The sequence below is a fragment of the Poecilia reticulata genome, linkage group LG20 (genome assembly GCF_000633615.1).
Source record: "Poecilia reticulata strain Guanapo linkage group LG20, Guppy_female_1.0+MT, whole genome shotgun sequence".
In the NCBI taxonomy this organism is placed as follows: domain Eukaryota; kingdom Metazoa; phylum Chordata; class Actinopteri; order Cyprinodontiformes; family Poeciliidae; genus Poecilia; species Poecilia reticulata.
The window spans coordinates 3,356,784-3,376,302 of record NC_024350.1 but is presented as its reverse complement, the minus strand read 5'-3'; the positions used below and the strand labels follow the sequence as shown (position 1 = coordinate 3,376,302).

The following is a 19,519-nucleotide window of genomic DNA, read 5'->3' as shown; positions in this document are numbered from 1 at the left end:
ATATATACATACACACACATGCACACGCACACGCACACACACACACACACACACACACACAGATATAAGCTTTGTGGAACATTTCATTCTTTATTTACCCAAGAGAAATGCAATAAATGATGGTCATCATAATGAAAGCTGCATCATCTCACCCTGCTGATCTCAGACTCTGGGACCCCTCGGAGGCGGGCGTACAGGTGCAGATGCTCTCTTCCTGTCAGCAGCTCGTCGATGGCACCAAACTGGGGGCAGTAACCCATGTTCTGGTGGACGTCCAGGATGTTGGTCAAAATGCTGAAACAGAGCATGGCATTAAAAGGCAACTTAGCATTGAAGATCGGATGAGAGAACAGATTGCTACAAAGCTACAATCTATGACTTAGAAAAGTGTCCACATCTTATCAAATGTGTGGTTAAAGCTGTGACTTGATAAAAAAAAAAAAACTAGAAACAGACTCAATATGTCACACTATCTACTCTGTGTCACCTATTTTAATATTGACATTAAATCGTATTGTTTATATCGTGAACCTGTAGCCGGAGACAGAAGCCTCTCCTGATGTCACGTCTATGTCTCCAGTCAGCATCTTAAACGTTGTGGTCTTCCCGGCTCCATTTACTCCCAGCAGGCCAAAGCACTGCAGATGAAGATGAAAAAAAATAAAAAAACAAATAAAAACTTATCCGACTGTCTACTGCTGGGAGCAGCTGTTCAGGACGGATTTAAAGAAAGCGGGACACACCTCTCCGGGTGAAACTCCAACACAGATCCGATCCACCGCGGGGATGATTGTCCCTCTGTACGTCTGGTCAGATAACAGCAGAATGAATCATGACTTGTTTAGTTTTCGATTGCTTTATTTCTGTCTAATTCTCACATATTGAAATCTCTCACCTTAGACAGGTCTTTTATGCGTAAAATATCAAATGTATTTTTACTCCTGTGGATTCGCTCCCTTTCCTCAGCCACATCTTTATCTTCCTCCAGGATATGAGGCTTTGGGCTATCTGGAATCCTATAATTATAACAAATTAAAATAAAAAGCTTTCTTTGTAAATCCAAAATCCTGGAAATGACATTACATCTTAGAAAAGTGTTGTGAAGTTTTCCTGTCCTTTACCAGTGATCCAGGAAGAAGCGGTACTGAAACAGGATGTTGAGGATGAAATAGACAAATCCCTCCACGGCCATGCAGAACAGGTTCTTCCCAATGAAGTCCCAGTTAAAGGGATCTGGACTGTAATCCTCACCTGAGGCGGCGGATAAACACAGCATACTTGTAATATCGGTTCTCTTATTTGTAGCTGTTTCAGAAGGATGTACTTGTACATGGCCTTGTATTCATACACATCAAACTTTTTTTTCCATTTTGTTACTCAATATTTACAGTCCTCGTGTGTTGACTGGGGAAGAGCAAGTTAAAGCCACGTCCGTGTAAACAGGCTTTATAGTATTTTCCTAATTTTTGCAACTCCTCCAGAGTTTCCATGGCTCTCTTGGCTGCTTTTCTCATCAATGCTCTTGGGAGGTTTGTAGTTGCGCCACATTCACATGGTGTTTGCATTAAGCAATCATTTTTCAAAGTTTGGTGTAGTGTAGAATATGTGCTTCACAATTATCCACTACTTTATCTTGATCTGTCACTATAAATCCAAATAAAATACAATATAGTTCAGAGGTTCCAGTGTTGCAAAATAAGAAAAGGTCCAAAAGGTGTGAATGTTTTTGCAAGCCACAGTACTAGAGTGAATATATAGAATCTGATCTGTGACACATGGAGTGACTGGACATTCGTCATGCTCAGACATGATACAGAGACACAGAAAAGTGGTGTGATTACCGAAACGAGCATAGACGTCAGTCACAGCCTGGTTCATGGCCATGTCTATGAGACCTCTACCAAGGCAGTAATGGGGAAAGATGAGCAACACTGTCTTTAACATCTGGTTGAATCTATAAAGAGCCTGAATTGAAAAAAAAGAAAAGAAGTGTAAGTGAGAGGGAAACTTGTTGAATTTAGGTTGATATTCACCATGGACCTACTGTAGTGCTCTCAAACAGGTCCAGGATGAAGGTGATGGCACTGCTGTTGATCCCGATGAAGAGGTTGATGCAGGACAGAGAGACGTAGGCTGTGCTGGGGACGCTGAAGACGTAGGACATGGGGTACATCATGGGTGTCACGGACCAGCTGGGAAAGAGAGTCAATTTGTCTGAAACGATGAACAATACCCGATACCCAATACCCAATACACGGTCACATCGTGTTAGTCATGATTATCCGAATCAGGTGTGGACCTTAACAACAAATCTGTATTTCCAGACAATTAAAAAATTTCCAACTGTTCATAACAATGCTTTATAAATTTTGTATCAGTTACTGCCAACTCTGGTAATGAAGGGCAAAAAGTCTTGATATTAACTCTCTTTTCTTTTCTTTTTTTGCTATGACATCGTTTCCCAATATAAACTTTTAGAAAAATTTTACTTTTAGTGTTTAGTAGGTTTTTAAAAAATCCCATATAGAATTGGTTTTAACAAGTGGTTATTGACTTCCCAAACACTTATCACTATATATATATATATATTAATTTGATTAAATTGTCTCGGAATATTCAATCAATTATCCCTGATATTTTACTTCCCTATGAGGCAACACCAATCCTCAATGCCCTTAGGTACTCTCCAAAAGGAAAAAGACAGGAGAACATGCTGCTTCATGCAGCTATACCAATATTGAGCTATCCTCAATAAGAGGAGAGTGCAGTAACAGTTTTGATTAAACCTATTAAACAATAGCAAGGAGGGGACTTTATAATCAACAAATGATTGAAAAAAAATATGGATAAAGATTATTTGCTTATGTTTTTGGGAAGGAACTACATCATATTAAATTTACAGTGTTACCCACAATGATTGGCAAACTGTTAAAGATGTAAAAAACACTGAAAGTTATATCAGAAAATTAATTAAAACAATTGAAAAAAATTTGAAGCTCTTGATAAATTAACTTTAAAGATTTTTGTTCATTTTTTCCCCTTCACCACCATCATACTTACTGAGCATGGTGGCAGAGTAAACTTAAGCAGTGTCGTTTGTCACAGCTGCATTTGTTTAAACTGTTTAATTATCACTTTGTCTGTAGATAAAGGCATGTTTAGGGAAGTTGGGATGTTCTTGTAGCTATGTTTAAACTGCTTTAGCTGAATGGTATGTTCTCTTGTATTTTCCATTTAGTGGCTAAGATAAATGGGCACCTCTGCCTGCCGTATTTATACCCAAGGGAACAGGAGCTCATGGATGACCAATTAAAAGTTCCTACACAGCTTGGAAAAACGAATAAAGTCAAAGTATTATCCACTTACTTTTATTAAAAACTTTTGTATGGGCGCTGAGCAGTGTTGCACCAGTGAATTTGTGAAATAATTATTTCTTGTGACATTATTTTGTGTGAAATGCAAACAGTGAGAAGACTGGAATGTTTTTTTTTTTAGATATTTCTTTATCAGGGGTGCAAATAGTAACTAACATTTCCTCTTTGGGGCCAGGATTGCTCCTAAATAACACAGTTGTGGTATTGTTACACTAACTTACTTTTCTGTTTTTGTTCCTACATTTGAAAAAAAAAAGAAGGACCTTTAAAACAGACAACAGGACTTGGTCCAACTCACCCATACAGCATGAGAAGGGCAATAAGGGGCTGCAGGTTGGCTGGTGAGGTGTAACACCTCTTATCGAAAAACAGGAAAATTTCCACCACCATCGCTGCACTGATGGAGTAATTCACCTGGAGGTAGGTACAGAGAGCCTCGGTTCAAGCTCTAATTACATGGCCTAGATTGTGCCAGCAATCTCAAAAAGGTAACTGGGCCACTGTACCATGTCCCAAAGAAAGTTGGCCATCCAATACACCAGCGGACTAACGCCGCTGACAAACTGCAGGTGTTTGGCCTGAGTGACCCTCTCCTGGATGAGGTACAGGACGAAACTAGCTGGGACGAACGACATGGCGAAGATGACGCAGATGGCCACCACTGCGTCCACCGAGGTGGTGAGCCTGGAAAAGGAGAAGTGGAAGAGCTTTCATGAACTGGGATGAAAGAAAAACAAGATTATTTGCTGTGTTCTAATCATGACTGGTGAACAATTCAAGAAAATGGATGGAGGAAGAACGGTGAGGCCGAAAATCACTCACACGGTGATCTCAGAGAGCTGCTCTTTGGTCAGGTTCAGAGGATGGTTGACGACTGTGATCCCGTATTCGTTCAGATCTGCTCCTTTTGGAAGATTTGCGCGAAGGATGGCATTGTTGGCCACGTTCATAAAAGACACCATGGCATGCCAGCCCTTATTGTTATACCAAACCTAGGAAAAACTGCAACTGATTACCATAATGTAGCATGTATCGTGTATTTCATATTTGATCCATATCTAGATAGATTACCCGACTGATGAGCTGTAAAGGACTAACCTTGACGTTGTTCTCCGTTTCCATGTACCTGACGAACTTCCCTATTCCTTTAAGTGTTTCTTTGGAGTATTGACCCTGAAAAAAAAGTTACCTTTTTAAAAGCAACAATATGTTAAAAAGGTTTTTAAATGGAAGTTAATCCAAACAATCCCATAAAATAAATAGACTAAAGGTTTTAAGTAGTAGCTAACTGTCTTGGTTCCTTTGTTCAGTATAAATTTAGATCAGCATATCAAGAACAGCCAAGACCAAAATTGACTTTTATTTTCTTAAAATACGTTCAACGTCAAAATCATCTTGTTTCATCTATCTCATGAATTTCTAATTTATTGTTCTATTTGCATTGGAGAGTGACTTACAAAAAAGCTAATAATAATAAATGTCAGAAAAATACAAGCAGGGGTCCGTGCACCACAAATTATCTTCCTGCGTGAAACAAAGAGCTACAGCAACATTTGTTCTCAGTACGAGACTTAAGATCAGACTTAAACTGAATGTCAGACTTCTGACACTCTTACTGTCTTGATTCAGATAAATGCAAATTAGTTGGTCCCAAGAGCTGATCATAAGACTAAAGAAGACAATGTTAAAAAACACTTTATCCGTCACAGCAGTTTGTGCAAATGCTATTTTATGCACCAAGTTTTATTGGTGAAATTATTTAGACATGATTATTTATAGGAGAAATTGAGCAAGAAGGTGAGAACTGAGAACAGATCATGGAAGCCAAATCTAGTCAGGGTGACTAAAATATAGAAAATTCAGACAGTGTAAAATACATTATCATTACATATAATTTTTTTATAAAATCTAAAGCTATTTAGCTACTTAAATTATTGTACCTTTTTGCACCACTTTTGGACAATTACTCTCACTAGCAAGGGCTTACACTGTCAGCACATGTTACATTCAGAAAGATTTTTAGGTGCTGCACCACCTCCTTTCTACCTTTATTGTTTAAATATCCATCAGTTACTCTTTAAATAACCACCCGAAACAAAATAGATTGGAGTTATCTACTGCAAGTAACTACTTGTAACCTTTTAACACAACTTTATTTAACTATTCCTTTCAGCCTCACCCCAGTAAGGTTCAGAAGTTGTCCCAGTTGAGCTGCTAAGTCCTGAAGCGTCTTCGGCTGCACTCCTAAAACAGGAAGCTGTCCACCCACTGATATGCCTCCATACCTGGACACCACAGAGAAACCTCTTTATGAAACCTGCACAACTTCTCTGGTTTAGTTTTTCCTGCATCTAAGTCAGAGGAGTAACTGCAGTAAACAATCTGACCACAAGAGGGAGATACAACACAAACAGTTACATCTGCGAATAGTACTTCAAGATGAGTATGAGTGTCATCATGTGATATTGTAAGTATATTTTCCACTGTGTAATATGGCTGGTATTTACCTCTGCTCATTCACCCAATACTTGCTTTTCAAGCTGCAGAGAGATCAAACAGGGATATTATATTATTTCACACGATTCCAATAAAGACCTGCAATCAAAGTCTATATATTTTCATTTAAGGGCTTCAAAGCCTCCATACCTGGTCCTGATTAGGGTGGGATACGTTTTCACAAGATAGTCAGAGATGTTCCTGCCAGTAAGGTCGAACAGAACATCTCCAGTTGACTGGATCCTCTAAAAAAAACAAAACAAGAAAAAAAACCAAACGTGATTCTAGATTCTCATCAGATGATTTATCTAAAGTAATGTTTTGCTTTTCTGCACAAAGGTCTGGACATGTTCAGCACCAACTGACCTGTGGAGGCGGCAGGCCTCCAGCTCCTTCAGGACACACAGGGAGCATGGTGAGTTTCTTGGATGTGCTGCATTGGCATTCTGGAGAGGGTCTAAGAGGAGTCCACTTTGGGCTCTCCAGCATTTCTATCAAGGAAGGGTTGACCATCAGCATCTCCCACTCCGTGGTGATGTTATTGCATGGGAAATCTCTAGGATGGGATGAAATTGAGCCGTTCTGTGAGCCAAAGTATTCCAGAAAATAAACACAAGACGCATCCATAGTAATGATATCTACTTACTCCAAAGGTTCATCGGCCATGCAGCGGGTCCCAAAACCAGGCTTGTCAAGCAAAACCTCCCCAAAATATCTCATCTGTGCATCCAGGGGACGTTCATTGCTGCAATGGAGAGATTTCAGTCTTCTAACTTTATGTCACTTCGTCTATTTTAGCTGAATTCAAAAAGCACAATGATTTTGCGTCCACCTGAAGAATGTGTACTGTCTCCCATACATCCAAGGAGTGAGGGTCACACTTGGATACTCTCCAAAAGGCGGGACTATGAGAGTAAACATCAGTGCCAAGAAGACAAAGCTGGCTGGAAGGACAATCTGCCAGAACCAAAGAAATAATTACACTGAAACAATTGAAATGAAACGATGAAACAGTTTTGAAATGTGATTTTCAAACATTTTCATACCACTACGAAGCACATTGAGCATAATAAATAGTAGCTGACTTAGCATGAAAAATCACATAAAGGTAACCTGGGCGATGAAGTCTTTGTAGGAGCGTGTAGCATGATGCCACCTCTTGATTAGCAGGGCCAGGAACTGTTTGATGATGAGACAGACACCTCTGACTTGGTAGGATCCTTTACCTGCGCTGCCCTCTGGGAACTCATTAAGGCCATGGCCATTGGTCTCTGAAGAAGAAAACAGAGACCACGTTGGCATAAAGTAACTTCCACTAATATATTTAAAGCCGTAGCTACCCAAGCATTGATTTCTAGATGCAGTAGTCAAAATCTATTGGCCAGCAAGACTAATAGAGTTTACTATTTACAATACAATCATGCCAAAGGAAGTTGGTGGCTAACGCTGTGCCATGTTTGGAAGTTGTAGTTTCTGAGTTCTCAGTTGGAAATAAAACCAGACCTGAAGTTAGAAATCCTAGTTGGAAAGTGAAGCTTTCCCAGTCAGCCCTGAGTTCATTATCCAATATGGCTGCCGTTCATATAAAACGTAGTGAAACTTGCAAGTATAATCTATTAGAACTTCATTCGTTTTGTGTCTCATGGAAGAAGTGGAACACATATTGCTGTACAAAAGCTATTTATTAGTGTTTGAACGCATTAAATGGATCATCTTTCTGAGATTTTCCAGATCTCCGACTTCCAAGATAAATCAAATGCAGCATACGCTCATTATAAATAGCTGGTCTTGTTGGTTACTACGATGTGACGCTCTTTGTGCTGTTGTCCTGCAAAACATACCAAAGTATATTTTTCAAATATAAACATATCTTTTGTTCTACTGTAGAAAAACTACCCAGAGGGGACTTATGAAGGTTTATTCTAAAGTTGAAACATAAAGTTACGGTGAGATGCTACCAAGTTTAGCTTAATGACACAAAAGCTAACAGCTAGCTTAAGGTGGAGCTAACTGTGGGTGTATGGGGTTAAATCCTATACCAATCTTTCAAAAATGTAAATGGTGTCATGATGAGGTGTTGTTTTGTAGGAATCTCACATCTCACATGTAGACAGTCTGGTTTTGTTTTGTACCAACCTCACCCCGGAAATTGCTGCCTTTTTACAACGCTAAGCCTCCCAGGCATTAGCAACCTACTATCTGCCTATGCTCTGTCTTAAAAAATGCTGTGACATTTGTCAGAATGTCACAACATTCTTTTACTTTCTCTTTCTTTAAAAACTCAGACATGTTTGTCAGACAACAGCTGCAGTTGTTCAGAGCTGAAAGCCTCTGTCACCTTTTTGTGCCTCCACATCAACAGCCACTCTGTTGAATCCACTGAGACTAGCTCGAGAAATCTGTTGCAATGATTTCCTGTCTGAAGGTTTAAAAGAAATGATACAAAAGACAAGACACACAGGGTAGGAGGTAGATTGATACATGGTTAGAGCTAGAGTTGGATACAAAATCACTTTTTACAACAGTGGGGAGTTTATAAGGGGAGTTTTTTAGTCATTTTGCCTCTTTGCCATTTTGTATTTTGTAAGGTTTATAGACTCTTTGTGCTAGATTCTTTTCTGTCCCTATTACACAAGACATTTTGTAAAGAAAATAGGTCAAATCATGTCTTAAAGATGTTTCTTATGCACTTTCACATCAGATAATCAAAAGTATTTTTCTTTAAGTTCAGTGAAAGGTACCTGTAAGTTAAATGTTGGCAACAAGAACAAAATGGCAGGTTGGAACAAAATGTGGAACAAGGACAAAAAATGGAGGAACCACTATTACTATTTTTTGCTTTTGCTTTTGAGATACCTTGACTACATTTCTTGTTGGTTGCATTCCCATTTGCTGTGACTTTCAGAAAAATCTGCAAGAAAGTAGATTCATTTCTTAGACTTAAGATTAACAGTGAACCCGTTTTATTAAAAAGATCCACACCTTTTTGGGTTATTTAAACTTTTATGTTCACTGCATTGGGAGGACTATTTAAGACATTGTAATGTGTAGGGACCAGGAGATTTTTGATGGGCTTAAAATGTGGCTGTAATTGGAAACTATAATTATTTTTCGATTAGTTCCACTGACCTCCTCCAGCGAGGTGTCGGACACACCAAAGCTGCTGAGGCCGATGTCCACCAGGGTTTCCTCCAGCTCCCTGAAGAGGCTGGCGTACGCCCGGGGCTGGAAGTCCCGATTCGGCAGCAGAAAGGTGAGCTCCTGTCCGATGGCCTCAATGAGCCGAGCCTGTGGAACGTGGTGGTGGACCAAGGCTGTGATGCTTTCCAGGTTACCTGAAGGTGGGTGGAAGAGGTAAGATGTTCCTTTTTTCACCAGGATGGGTCAAATTAGTTTGAAGGATTTTATGGTCATTGCTATCCTGTCTTTAAAAACCTTAATATGCTACAGTGAACAACTTCCTACTATCCTGTAGTGCGGTTACCCACCACTAAAGACTAATAGAAATTTGAAACAAAGTTTTATTCAAATATTCATAGAGACTTATCAATATGCTTGTTAGCAGTAGTGCCAATTTAGTGCTGTCCTGCACATTGGATGATAGTCAGCGAAGAAGAACATAGAATAAAATCATTGACATTGCAAGTCAAGTGTAAATTTGAATTTTTCTAAATAATAACTAAAACAGATGCGTTTTAGGTGTATTGGTTGACAGTGGACTGACTACAATCCAGTGCACTGCAAAAACACAAAATCTTACCAAGTAATTTTGGTTTAGTTTGTAGTGCAAATATCTACTTGAAATAAGACAAAACTAACTTACAAGTAACTTTTTTAGCAAGAAATAGGAGCTTGTTTTAAGTAAATAAATCCTTAAAATTGATGAAAAGGTTCTTGTTTCACTGGCAGATTATTTCACTTATAACAAGACATTTTTCCCATGTTACAAGTTAATTTATCTGCCAATGGAACTGGTACTTTTTCATCAATATTAAGAAATTATTTACTTAAAACAAGCTCCCATTTCTTGCTAAAAAAAGTTACTTGTAAATTAGTTTTGGTGTCTTCAAGTATCTTGCTAAAAAGTAACTTTTGAGTTATTTTAGCTTATTTCAAGTTTACTAAGACATTTGCACGACCAAAATTACTTGGTAATATTTTGTGTTTTGGCAGTGTGAAAGGATAGTATTAAAGAGATTACGCTCCACTGTTTTCGTAACAGGAGAGAAGATTGACCACTGACCATACATATCACAATGAGGTGAAGATCTTACCATCCAGCTGTCTGTCTGGGGTGTGGCTTTCTTCCTGGTTGGCTTTAAACTTCGAACATTTGGAGCATTTACACGAGCAGTCCTGTGTGCAGTCGCAGCTAGCCTGGTTAGTCGGATAAAATGATACCAGGATTAAATGATGGGAGAAGCGTTTTTCTGTACTTTTACAATCCAGTGTGTCGTGACCTCTGCGTCTCCCTCAAGCTGAGGTCACGTTCAGGCAAAAACGAAAAACTGTACTTCTATACTGTTTTTTACACATCACTACAGATGTCAGTTAAGCTTGCTCTACATGACGTTAAGCATTTCAGCAGTTCTCACAGACTTTTCAATCTACTGTGTTTCAGACAAACAAACGGTTTTATTTTCCTAGTTCCTCACGTTAGGTGGCTCGTGCTTCATCCTGCGAACCAGCGTGAGGTAAAAACCTGCCCCAAAGCAGTTCTTCAGGAAGATGGGTGAGCCGCAGCAGTAAAGGCGACCCTGAGAGATGATGGCCACGCGGTCACTCAGCAGGTCAGCCTCGTCCATGTGGTGGGTGGACATGATCACAGTGCGTCCTGAAAACCACAAATCAAGACAAGTGATGTGAGAGAAGGAAACATGGAGGGATGTTTGATGTATCACATAATCACGAATACGGGTGATAGTTTCCTGTGGTGTGAATTAGAATAATCTGTTACCCAAACGGTATTTGAGCAGTAGGTCCCAAATCGAGCGCCTGGAGTACGGGTCAACCCCCGAGGTGGGCTCATCCAGGATCACCACCTTGGCTCCACCAACAAAAGCCAAAGCTACCGACAACTTCCTCTGCATTCCCCCTGGATGTCGAAACAACAGATAAATGTGTGTTTTCTTTGTGTGTGCCAGAGGGCAGAGATTGCACGCGATTCAAAAAAGACCTGAGAGATTCTGGGTCAGTTCATCTCTCTTGTGAGGAAGGCCCAGATCCTGCAGCATGTTCTCCACCTCTTCCTCAGCCTCAGCTATCAGACGGCCTTTCAGTAGCGCGTAGAAGAGAATGTGCTCTGCCACCGTCATGCTGAGGAACAAGCAGCTGGTACAAATGAGTGCCACCGTTTTTTCCAACTTAAAACCTAAAATTCAAAAGATGCTACAACTTGAAGTTTTAGCTTGAAGTTTCAAGTTGCAACTTCAATTTTTAATATCTTTCGTCAGGTTTATGTGTGATAGTAATGGACAACTAAGAGTTGAAAATACACAATGGCTTTAAGAAATTATTTACGAAGGAAAGTGAAACTCTAGTCTTCGGCATCAATCTAGATTCTCTGTGAAGGTTTATTAGAAAATGTTAAAAAACAAACAGAATCATGAAGAGGCTCATCAAACAATTCAGGGATAAATCAGTGGAAAAATTTAAAGCAGGGCTAGATTATAAAAACATATTTAATGGTTTTAAACCCCTATGAAGAGCTTTTTAATCCATCATCAAAAAAATGAAAGAGCAGGACACTGTGATAAACCTACCAAGCTATGGCTGTCCGTCTAAAAGACTCAGGTCTTTTAGGAGAACATTATTTAATCAAAGAGGCAAAATGCCTATAGCAACTACAGAGATCCACAAATCAGGTAAGAGAATTGGAATATGGGAAAATTGTTAGTTTTGTACTCTACAAATTACTCCCCAAAGACACCTTATGTTTAGCTATGAAAGTCCTGTTTGCATTTTGGCACAAGCCAGGTAGGTATGTGGGACAGAGTAGAAGAAAGTAGAAGACATTGGCTTACATGTAGAAGACTATGTACGGAATAAAACAGCGTACAACACCGTGTACAGTCCCCTCCCCATGGGGAACCGCAGCTGTGCCAAATTCATGGTCAGAAGGATAAAGAAACTGAATTGAGGTAACAGGAAGAGCTAAAAATAGGGCAGTCCTGGTGGAAAACCTGTTAGAGGTTTCAAAGGATTTGAGACTAGGGCAGGTGTCCACGTTCCAGCAAGATAACGACCTCAGATATATGCCAAAAGTGTTGGACTGTGACAGGAGATTCCAACACAATGCTTCAAGATTTGCGATTGCGAAAACCACAAATATTTAAGGGTTGAATATGAAATCATTTAAGGGTTAAGAATGTCTTTCTCAGAGCACAGCTTATGCTTGTTAAATACGTGAGAAGTGACATACTGATGAAAAAGGATGTTGTACTGAGGACACATTCCCAGAGACATGCGAATGCTGTCCATGTCCGTGCGGATGTCCTTGCCGTAGATGGTGGCCGTCCCCGAGGTGGGAGGGAACATTCCAGTCAAGACTGACCTGGGATAAAGAGAAGACGTAGACTCTCTCACGTTCAGCATTCCGCTTACATGCCAGCAGACTCTAAGCTACTACATACATGGTGGTGGTCTTCCCGGCTCCGTTGTGCCCAAGAAAGGCAGTAATCTGACTCTCATAGAAGTTGATGCTGAGTCTGTCGACGGCCGGCGAGGAGCAGCTGCTGAATACCTTGACCAGGTTTTGGATGCAGACCCCCTTCACCAGATCTGCCGGCTCTGCCTCGAAGAACGGCTCCTCTGTGGACACCACAAACAACTCTGTTTTTCCACCGTCTAGAGCGAAACTTTAAATGTCTCTGAGTTTAAACCGTGTTAGTTTCGTGCAGAGAGTGAAACAAATGTGTTTTGTTGCCTAACGGTAGATGAAATCATGCGTCTGGAATGGAATACGGAGTCAAAAAAAAAAAGTCTACTGATTAACTAAACATGAGAATGGTAAGCGAGAGGTGTGAGTTTACAAATGCCAACAAGTTCAAACACACACAAGGCCATCGAGGTTCCACACAATGAATCCTGTTTGGGATAGAAAAGCACTCTGTAAGGCAGCTACAGTCATATTCTGGGTTTACCATCCTTCTGGTTCTTCTCAGGCTCTGTGTGGCTGAGATTCTCACGCTGATCATGATGTTCACAGGAAGGTATGTCCTCCTTCTCCTTAGCTTGTGGTTCCACCTGCTCGGCGGTTTCCCCAGCAGCCGTTTTCTCTCCTTGCTCCTTGTTCGTCAGATTGTCGAAGCCTTTTTTCTCCAGTTCCGTTCTGTAATTTCCTTTGGAAAAAGATGACAAAATATCCTGGCATAATTACCCATATTATATTGTGCAAAGTCACTAAAACACATTCCATGCAGGATAAGAATGAAATACCGGAGGCTGGGGCAACACTGTTGAGCCAGTAACATGGCAGCAAGGGGAAGTAAAAGGGGCGACCAATGCCATACTGTCCTGTGATAACAAGAAGAAAACAAAGAAAAAAAAAAAAACCTCAGCACATTTTTATGATGAGAGCATACCTTTTGGTTCATTTCAGCACACTGACCAGGGAAGACGTTGTCCAGGTACCAGGCCAGAGCAGCATAGAGAACCGTGTCCAAGCCCATCATGCAGATGGATGTGAGGAAGGAGAACTCGTCTCCCTCCAAAGGACTGGTCTGGATGTTGTCCCACTGCAGGCCCATCCCTTGCTCCTCATACCGGGATAGATACTCTGTGCCAAAGCCAAATGCCACTTGGGACAGCAGACTCTGCATGATGAAGCATTGTTTAATCAGAATGGTCAAATCCTTTCCACCACTACTTGACTAGCATGTTACTTCTAGTGAAGAAATGGGTTATGGTGTATGTCATATCAATAGATTCTCCCATTCAGCCTGTCAGTTTAAGGGTGTGGTCATGTCTTGGTAAGTTTTGAGTTGGGCCAATGGCTATTTCAGTGATGATAACTTTATTCCCTTATAATGCTGTTTGTGGTGGTAACGTGACAAGATATTTGGAGGTTTAAGGTGGATGAATTCTTTTTCAAGACATCTGCTCATTGATTAAAAGTAAAATACAACCGTGTTTTGAGGTTAAGGCACCCACCGCCATGATCTTCATGTCTTTGGTGATGCGTTCCTGCCAGGCGAAGCAGAAGATGTGTGGCAAGTAGAGGGCAAAGTAGATGATGCCACAGCAGGCGGCTGCCAGGTTGGCATGGTTAAAGAAGACGCTGAACAGGAAGCACTGCATGATGGTGGCAGTGGTGAACGAGAGCAGAAAGAGGAAGAGGATGACAGGGTCGCTGTAGTTCAGAACCCTCCCTCCCTAAAGACAGGAAAGAAACACACATGAGGTTCAGATACTGTAATTTCATCAACATGTGTGTTTTGCTTTGGTCAGTCAAAAAGACAACAGCATCATCATTCTCTTTATTTGTCAACAAAATGTGGATATTTTGGTGTAATACTGATCCACATAATGTCCACAAGGGGTCGCATAAGCCCACCGTATTAAAATGAAGAAGGTGCTGTCTCTGCTCGCTTTTAATCATTTACAAGTTCTTTGCTGCAAATCTCATAGAACTCTGACATAATCCTCATGATGTCATGGTATCACTCACTCTGACATTACTGATTTACTGAGAAAGTATGCATTAAGTGAGCTATTAATATCAATTCAGTCGTTCAAGAAAAAAAGAGTGATAACTGACAGCAGAATGGTTTACTACTTGGCGTTTATGATCTGTGAAGTGAGTTTATGTCGAAAGCAGACAGGGGGATGTCGAAAGCAGACAGGGGGATAGATTAGATGTTTCGGGTGGAAGACATGCAGGCATGGAAGCACAAATGTGAAGCTCACCATGATGATGGCAGTCAGTAGAGCTGTGCTGGTGCCCATCATGAAAAAGCTGTCAATAAACCAGGTGGACCAGATGACACCATTGGTGACCCCGATGGTTTTCAGGGTCTCCTTCAAGCGGAGTTCCTTCTCCAGAACTATGCTCTTAACTACCATAGACACGGAGTAGACCCAGGCCAGAACCATGAAGATGGGGAAACAGCGGTTCAACGTCAGCATGAAGCTGGAGGAAGGAGATTTGGGGGGAAAGAAATGATATGGAGGACCTACTTATTTACAGACGAAGTGTGTCAAACGATATGTTTCCACTCACAGGTCATCCACGTAGCAGGGGTAGGGGAACTGCTGTAGGTAGACACCCAGAGGCCACTCTTTTCCTGTGTGAGTCCTGATAATCCCATGCTCTATGATGTCCTGGAGGTAGGCAAAGCCACCCCAGACGTAGCGGAAATCATCCATAGGATCAGCTCTGGGGCCTGGGTCCCAGTACCTGAGAAAAACGAACACACATTTTAAATCCTATGTTTTTTCATACCTACAATCAGCTAAAAGCCAAATCTAACCTGTCTTTGACTTTGTTGGTGCGCTCCACTATGTCGATGTCCATTCGGATCTTGAACTTGACATGAGGTGGAACGCTGGTGGTCCAAGAGAACATGTTTGTAAAGACGAGACCCGCCCAGAACTTGCCTCCCTCCAACAGGTCCAAAGCCCGATGAGTGACAGCGTCTTCATCAGGTAGAGGTATGAATTTATCAAGAATTAAACACTGTCAGAGAGGGAATAAAAGAGAGACAAACACATACATAAGGACATGGATAAGAGTAAAGCCATGAGAATGAACAGAATGGAGTACAATGGCGCCGACTTTCAGTTACAATGCTGAACAGAAGTTAACCACTCAGTTTAGCATGCTAGCATGCTAATATTACAATGGTAAGGTGAAGTTGTTCAGCTGTTATCAGCTCAGTTTAACATGCTAGCATGCTAATATAACAGTAGTAATATCAAGTTGTTCAGCAGTTAATCAGCTTAGCATGTCAACATATTTGCTTTTAATCACAGCTAAATTGTAATTCAATTGGAATTTAATGGGTATGACTACAATTCATTCTGTTGTTCAGTATAAAACGAGACAGCATTATATTTACATTACAAAAGTTAGAATTATTTTACAGTTTAACTAAAAGACCATTTGTAGTAAACTGAGAATGTTTCAAGGTCATGGTTCTTAATCTACAGTACAAGTACCACAGGCAACATATGGGCTGCTGTTAGGAGTACACAAAGAAATGTTGGTGTCAAATATTTGAGATGTTAATGCCAGTCACGCAAGCATAACCCTGAATAACTCATTTGACGGGTAAAAATATGAAAATTTTATACTGAAGGGTTCTGCTGTTGTAATGATATCTTTGCCTGAAAAGAAGTTGTGAACTGGCTGCCATCATACAGCTGCTATTGCTTCAGCAATGTCTCCAGCGTAGCTCAAAAGACAAAGAGCCCACAAATACCAGCGCTGGCCCAAGACTCCAAAGACCCCTTACACATTTGCAGAGGTGTTTGTCTCGTTCCTGAAAAGCGTGTCCGATGAAACCATTCAACGAAAGCTCATGCAAATAAGACGGCTGTGGTCCAAAAGGAATCCCTCCAAAACAGCTATTTACCACTGAGGCTACCGACAGCCCTCCTCAACCCAAAACACACACACAAACACCATTTGCTTTGCAAACACAGATATACACCAAAAAAAAGAAGGTCTGAATGCATTTGAGCAATATCAGACTTAACAATATTAATAAACAAGTGACATTTAGGAAAGAATCTCTTTGTTTATGGAAATTTTCCCCAACAAGAACAGTGAAGCCTCTTCGGGTGGTGTGATATGCAAACATGCCACCAACGTGAGCGAGCCAACCGTTCAGCTCATGGTTATTGTTGCAGGTTTATAAAGGATAGTCGATGGAGTGACAGCTGTGTCTAATCAGCCTCAGTCGCTCCCACTCTTCCTGTCAAACTCAAGTGCTGTAAAGCTTAAACTTGGACAAAAACAAAGTGCACCCACCACCTACCCAGCCTTGTATCCAGGTACACCCCCCTGTCCTCAATCCCTTCAGGGCAATATACTTCTCATTCTGATGAGCCTCTGCAGTAAAAGGGCCAGTTTACTCTTTTGTCTTAAATGCATTCCCCCCTATTAATGTAGATGACCCTTATAAGAAGCGTTACGCAAGGGCTTCTCTTTGTTTTTTAACTTCTACTCAATCAACATGAAACAAAACAGAGTGGCCAGCTGCTTTGTAGCTTTGGCTCATGCCCACCTGGGTGGACTACCACATTTCTGTACAAAGGGAACAAATTGGAGAGCCAAGAATCTCCTAAAAACGTCAAGAGTAGTGCTTAGAGCACAGTGCTTAGCTTCCAGGGCATTAAGCTTGACAAATGCGAGGCTTGATTGGATTATTTTGTGAAAAAGGCCTGACCTGGAGCCTGACATTTCCAGAGGAACATAATGGCAGTACTGTCCAAATTCTTACTATCAAAGTCACAAGAGAGAATGGGAAAAAATGTGAATAATTGTCCTGAAACTTTAGGCTTATCTGGAAATTTGGAGCATTGTTGTTGGAATGTGTTTGCGTCGACACCAGGCCAACACGTCTGATTCGGCGAAACATTTAGATTGACAATTTATAATTAAAATACGTCAGAGGTTGTCTTTTAGCACAGCTCAGTGTAACCTAATGGGAACCACAAAAAGTTAAAGTACTGCTAGACCTGACAAGCTAATTAGAACAAACCCAACAAAGTTTTGATTACTTGAACTTTGCTTCAACAGAAAACAGATTTTAAGGAACTCAAATCAAATTCTGACCAGGAAGACCAAGAAGAAAACTACTGGAAGGCTGAAATACCAGCAAGCCTAATAAAAGAGCCTGTATGCAGATGAGAAGGTAACTATGCAAGTTTCAAAATCCCACACTGAAGAGACTACTGGCTCAGTGTTTTATTGTTTGCTATCATAAACACAGACGGGCGCGGAACAACAAAGACGCTACTGCAAGGTGTAATCAGGACAACAGGTTAGGAGGGGGATACATAATCATGCTTGCCATCCAAGCATGAGAATGGGTATCAGGGCCACATAGGAAGCCCAGATGAGCAGCTAACCTGAGAAATAAGATCATGACTAAGCTGGAAGGGTTTAGGCTCTTCGGCAAGGCTAAGAACAGAAAGTAAATGAAGCTGTAGTAGCGTAAATGTAGCACTTTGCTGTGTACCCACTGCAAAATGATCCTAAGCTACAAATTACAGGTCACCTCTCAGTGGCAGCGGTGTTCCTAACATCAAGGCAACACCGAGATAAACCATCCAGCTGTCAGAACAATAATTAAAACGTTCATTGCAAAGAAGTTCTGACCAAAGGGCAACTTACACCAACGCACATCTGCCTAATTGGAACGGCATGTTCTCTTGCCTTTCCCATTTTGAAAAGATGGGAAAGGCATCTTTCCCACCACTATTAAGACTGCCAAAAAAATTTAAAATCACCTCTTAGATTTTTCTTCTGTAGGTGAAAAATATACTTAAAGAACGGAAGATTATGCTAGTTTGATCAAAGATTACTTTACTTTAAGGCATAATTTCACACATTAAACGCAAATTATTAACAGATATGAGCATTGCTAATCACCTGCTGAAAAGGTGACCACATAAAATTACTAAAGAAGACATCTACAACATATTTCCAGTTTGTTTTTTGTTTGATTTTATTTTTACACTGATAAAATCCCAGCATAACATGTCAAACAAGAAAGTATGTGAGCGTCCTCAGAAATGCTTGCATGGCAGGCCAAGAGTGTCCAAAGACAAGAAGTATTTTGCAAGAACAATAATCCTCTAAATAAGAACAAAAAGACTCATGTCTTGCAGAGAGACCATTACTAATTTCAGATTATGCAGGATGCCTCGCTTTTTCTGCCTATATTTTAAGAAATAAAACTATTAAACGTGAGATTAATTGTTTTTTGGGGGGTTGGTTATGTTGCTAATCAAACGTCTGAAGAAGAAATTGCTGCTCTCTGCAAGGAGGCAGAAAATATAAAATGCGCTGCTGTGGTTTCTTACTCACATCCCCGTACTGATTGAGCATCCGAACAACCTGGTCAGTGAGGTTGAAGATGTCTCGCCAGTCAAAGTCGGGCATGTCATAGCGCCGCTCCTCTGGCGGGCCGTTGTGCAGGAAGTTGAGGATGTGTTCGGAGAACGGCGCCTCTTCCAGGCTCCTGTCTATGAAATCCATCACGGAGGGATTGCGGATGGTGTCCTGAAATAGAATAAAATTTTGAGCTTAATTTGAAAAGTGTACAGATAAATTCATGAATTTACATGCACTGTAGAAAGAGACATGTTTGGATAAATGTATTATTTTTGCAAAATACCACAGTAACAAAAAAGAAAGTGCAATTATGTTTTTTTATTCATATGTGGAACCTACTAAAATTATGACCCCGTTGAGCATAGTGAAGCCACACCACCAAGAATGATTTTCTTTCTTTTTGTAGGTAAATTAGCAGCTTTTGATCACAATTTCCAGAGACTGAAAGGCAGTTTTATCTGCTCATGCAGTTTCAGTATCAGAGAAAAGGCAAAATATCTTGTAAGAATGTTGAATGTCATAAGAGAGAGGGAGACACACACACACACACACACACACACACACACACACACACACACACACACAC

At 40.6% G+C, this 19,519-nt stretch overlaps 1 protein-coding gene across 2 annotated transcripts in view; it reads right to left on the bottom strand.

Annotated features, from left to right (window-relative positions):
- LOC103482282 (retinal-specific ATP-binding cassette transporter-like) overlaps positions 1–19,519 on the bottom strand; it is a 37,950-nt gene that overhangs the window by 2,902 nt on the left and 15,529 nt on the right. The window contains exons 12-46 of one of the 2 annotated variants that reach the window (XM_008438341.1): positions 18,907–19,101; positions 15,341–15,546; positions 15,091–15,267; positions 14,778–15,000; positions 14,022–14,243; positions 13,480–13,684; positions 13,308–13,385; positions 13,013–13,210; positions 12,503–12,680; positions 12,292–12,423; positions 11,047–11,186; positions 10,828–10,965; positions 10,526–10,704; positions 10,145–10,247; positions 9,000–9,205; positions 8,727–8,781; positions 8,209–8,289; positions 6,984–7,141; positions 6,703–6,827; positions 6,517–6,615; positions 6,237–6,426; positions 6,021–6,115; positions 5,882–5,914; positions 5,554–5,659; positions 4,473–4,547; positions 4,197–4,366; positions 3,881–4,058; positions 3,673–3,788; positions 2,045–2,192; positions 1,842–1,965; positions 1,122–1,251; positions 896–1,016; positions 744–806; positions 532–638; positions 153–294 (exon numbers count right to left, since the gene is read on the bottom strand). In XM_008438341.1, the coding sequence (XP_008436563.1) occupies positions 153–294; positions 532–638; positions 744–806; positions 896–1,016; positions 1,122–1,251; positions 1,842–1,965; positions 2,045–2,192; positions 3,673–3,788; positions 3,881–4,058; positions 4,197–4,366; positions 4,473–4,547; positions 5,554–5,659; positions 5,882–5,914; positions 6,021–6,115; positions 6,237–6,426; positions 6,517–6,615; positions 6,703–6,827; positions 6,984–7,141; positions 8,209–8,289; positions 8,727–8,781; positions 9,000–9,205; positions 10,145–10,247; positions 10,526–10,704; positions 10,828–10,965; positions 11,047–11,186; positions 12,292–12,423; positions 12,503–12,680; positions 13,013–13,210; positions 13,308–13,385; positions 13,480–13,684; positions 14,022–14,243; positions 14,778–15,000; positions 15,091–15,267; positions 15,341–15,546; positions 18,907–19,101 (4,896 nt within the window). The remainder of the gene's footprint in view (positions 1–152; positions 295–531; positions 639–743; positions 807–895; positions 1,017–1,121; positions 1,252–1,841; positions 1,966–2,044; positions 2,193–3,672; positions 3,789–3,880; positions 4,059–4,196; positions 4,367–4,472; positions 4,548–5,553; positions 5,660–5,881; positions 5,915–6,020; positions 6,116–6,236; positions 6,427–6,516; positions 6,616–6,702; positions 6,828–6,983; positions 7,142–8,208; positions 8,290–8,726; positions 8,782–8,999; positions 9,206–10,144; positions 10,248–10,525; positions 10,705–10,827; positions 10,966–11,046; positions 11,187–12,291; positions 12,424–12,502; positions 12,681–13,012; positions 13,211–13,307; positions 13,386–13,479; positions 13,685–14,021; positions 14,244–14,777; positions 15,001–15,090; positions 15,268–15,340; positions 15,547–18,906; positions 19,102–19,519) is intronic. The other variant, XM_008438342.1, reaches the window with a different exon arrangement.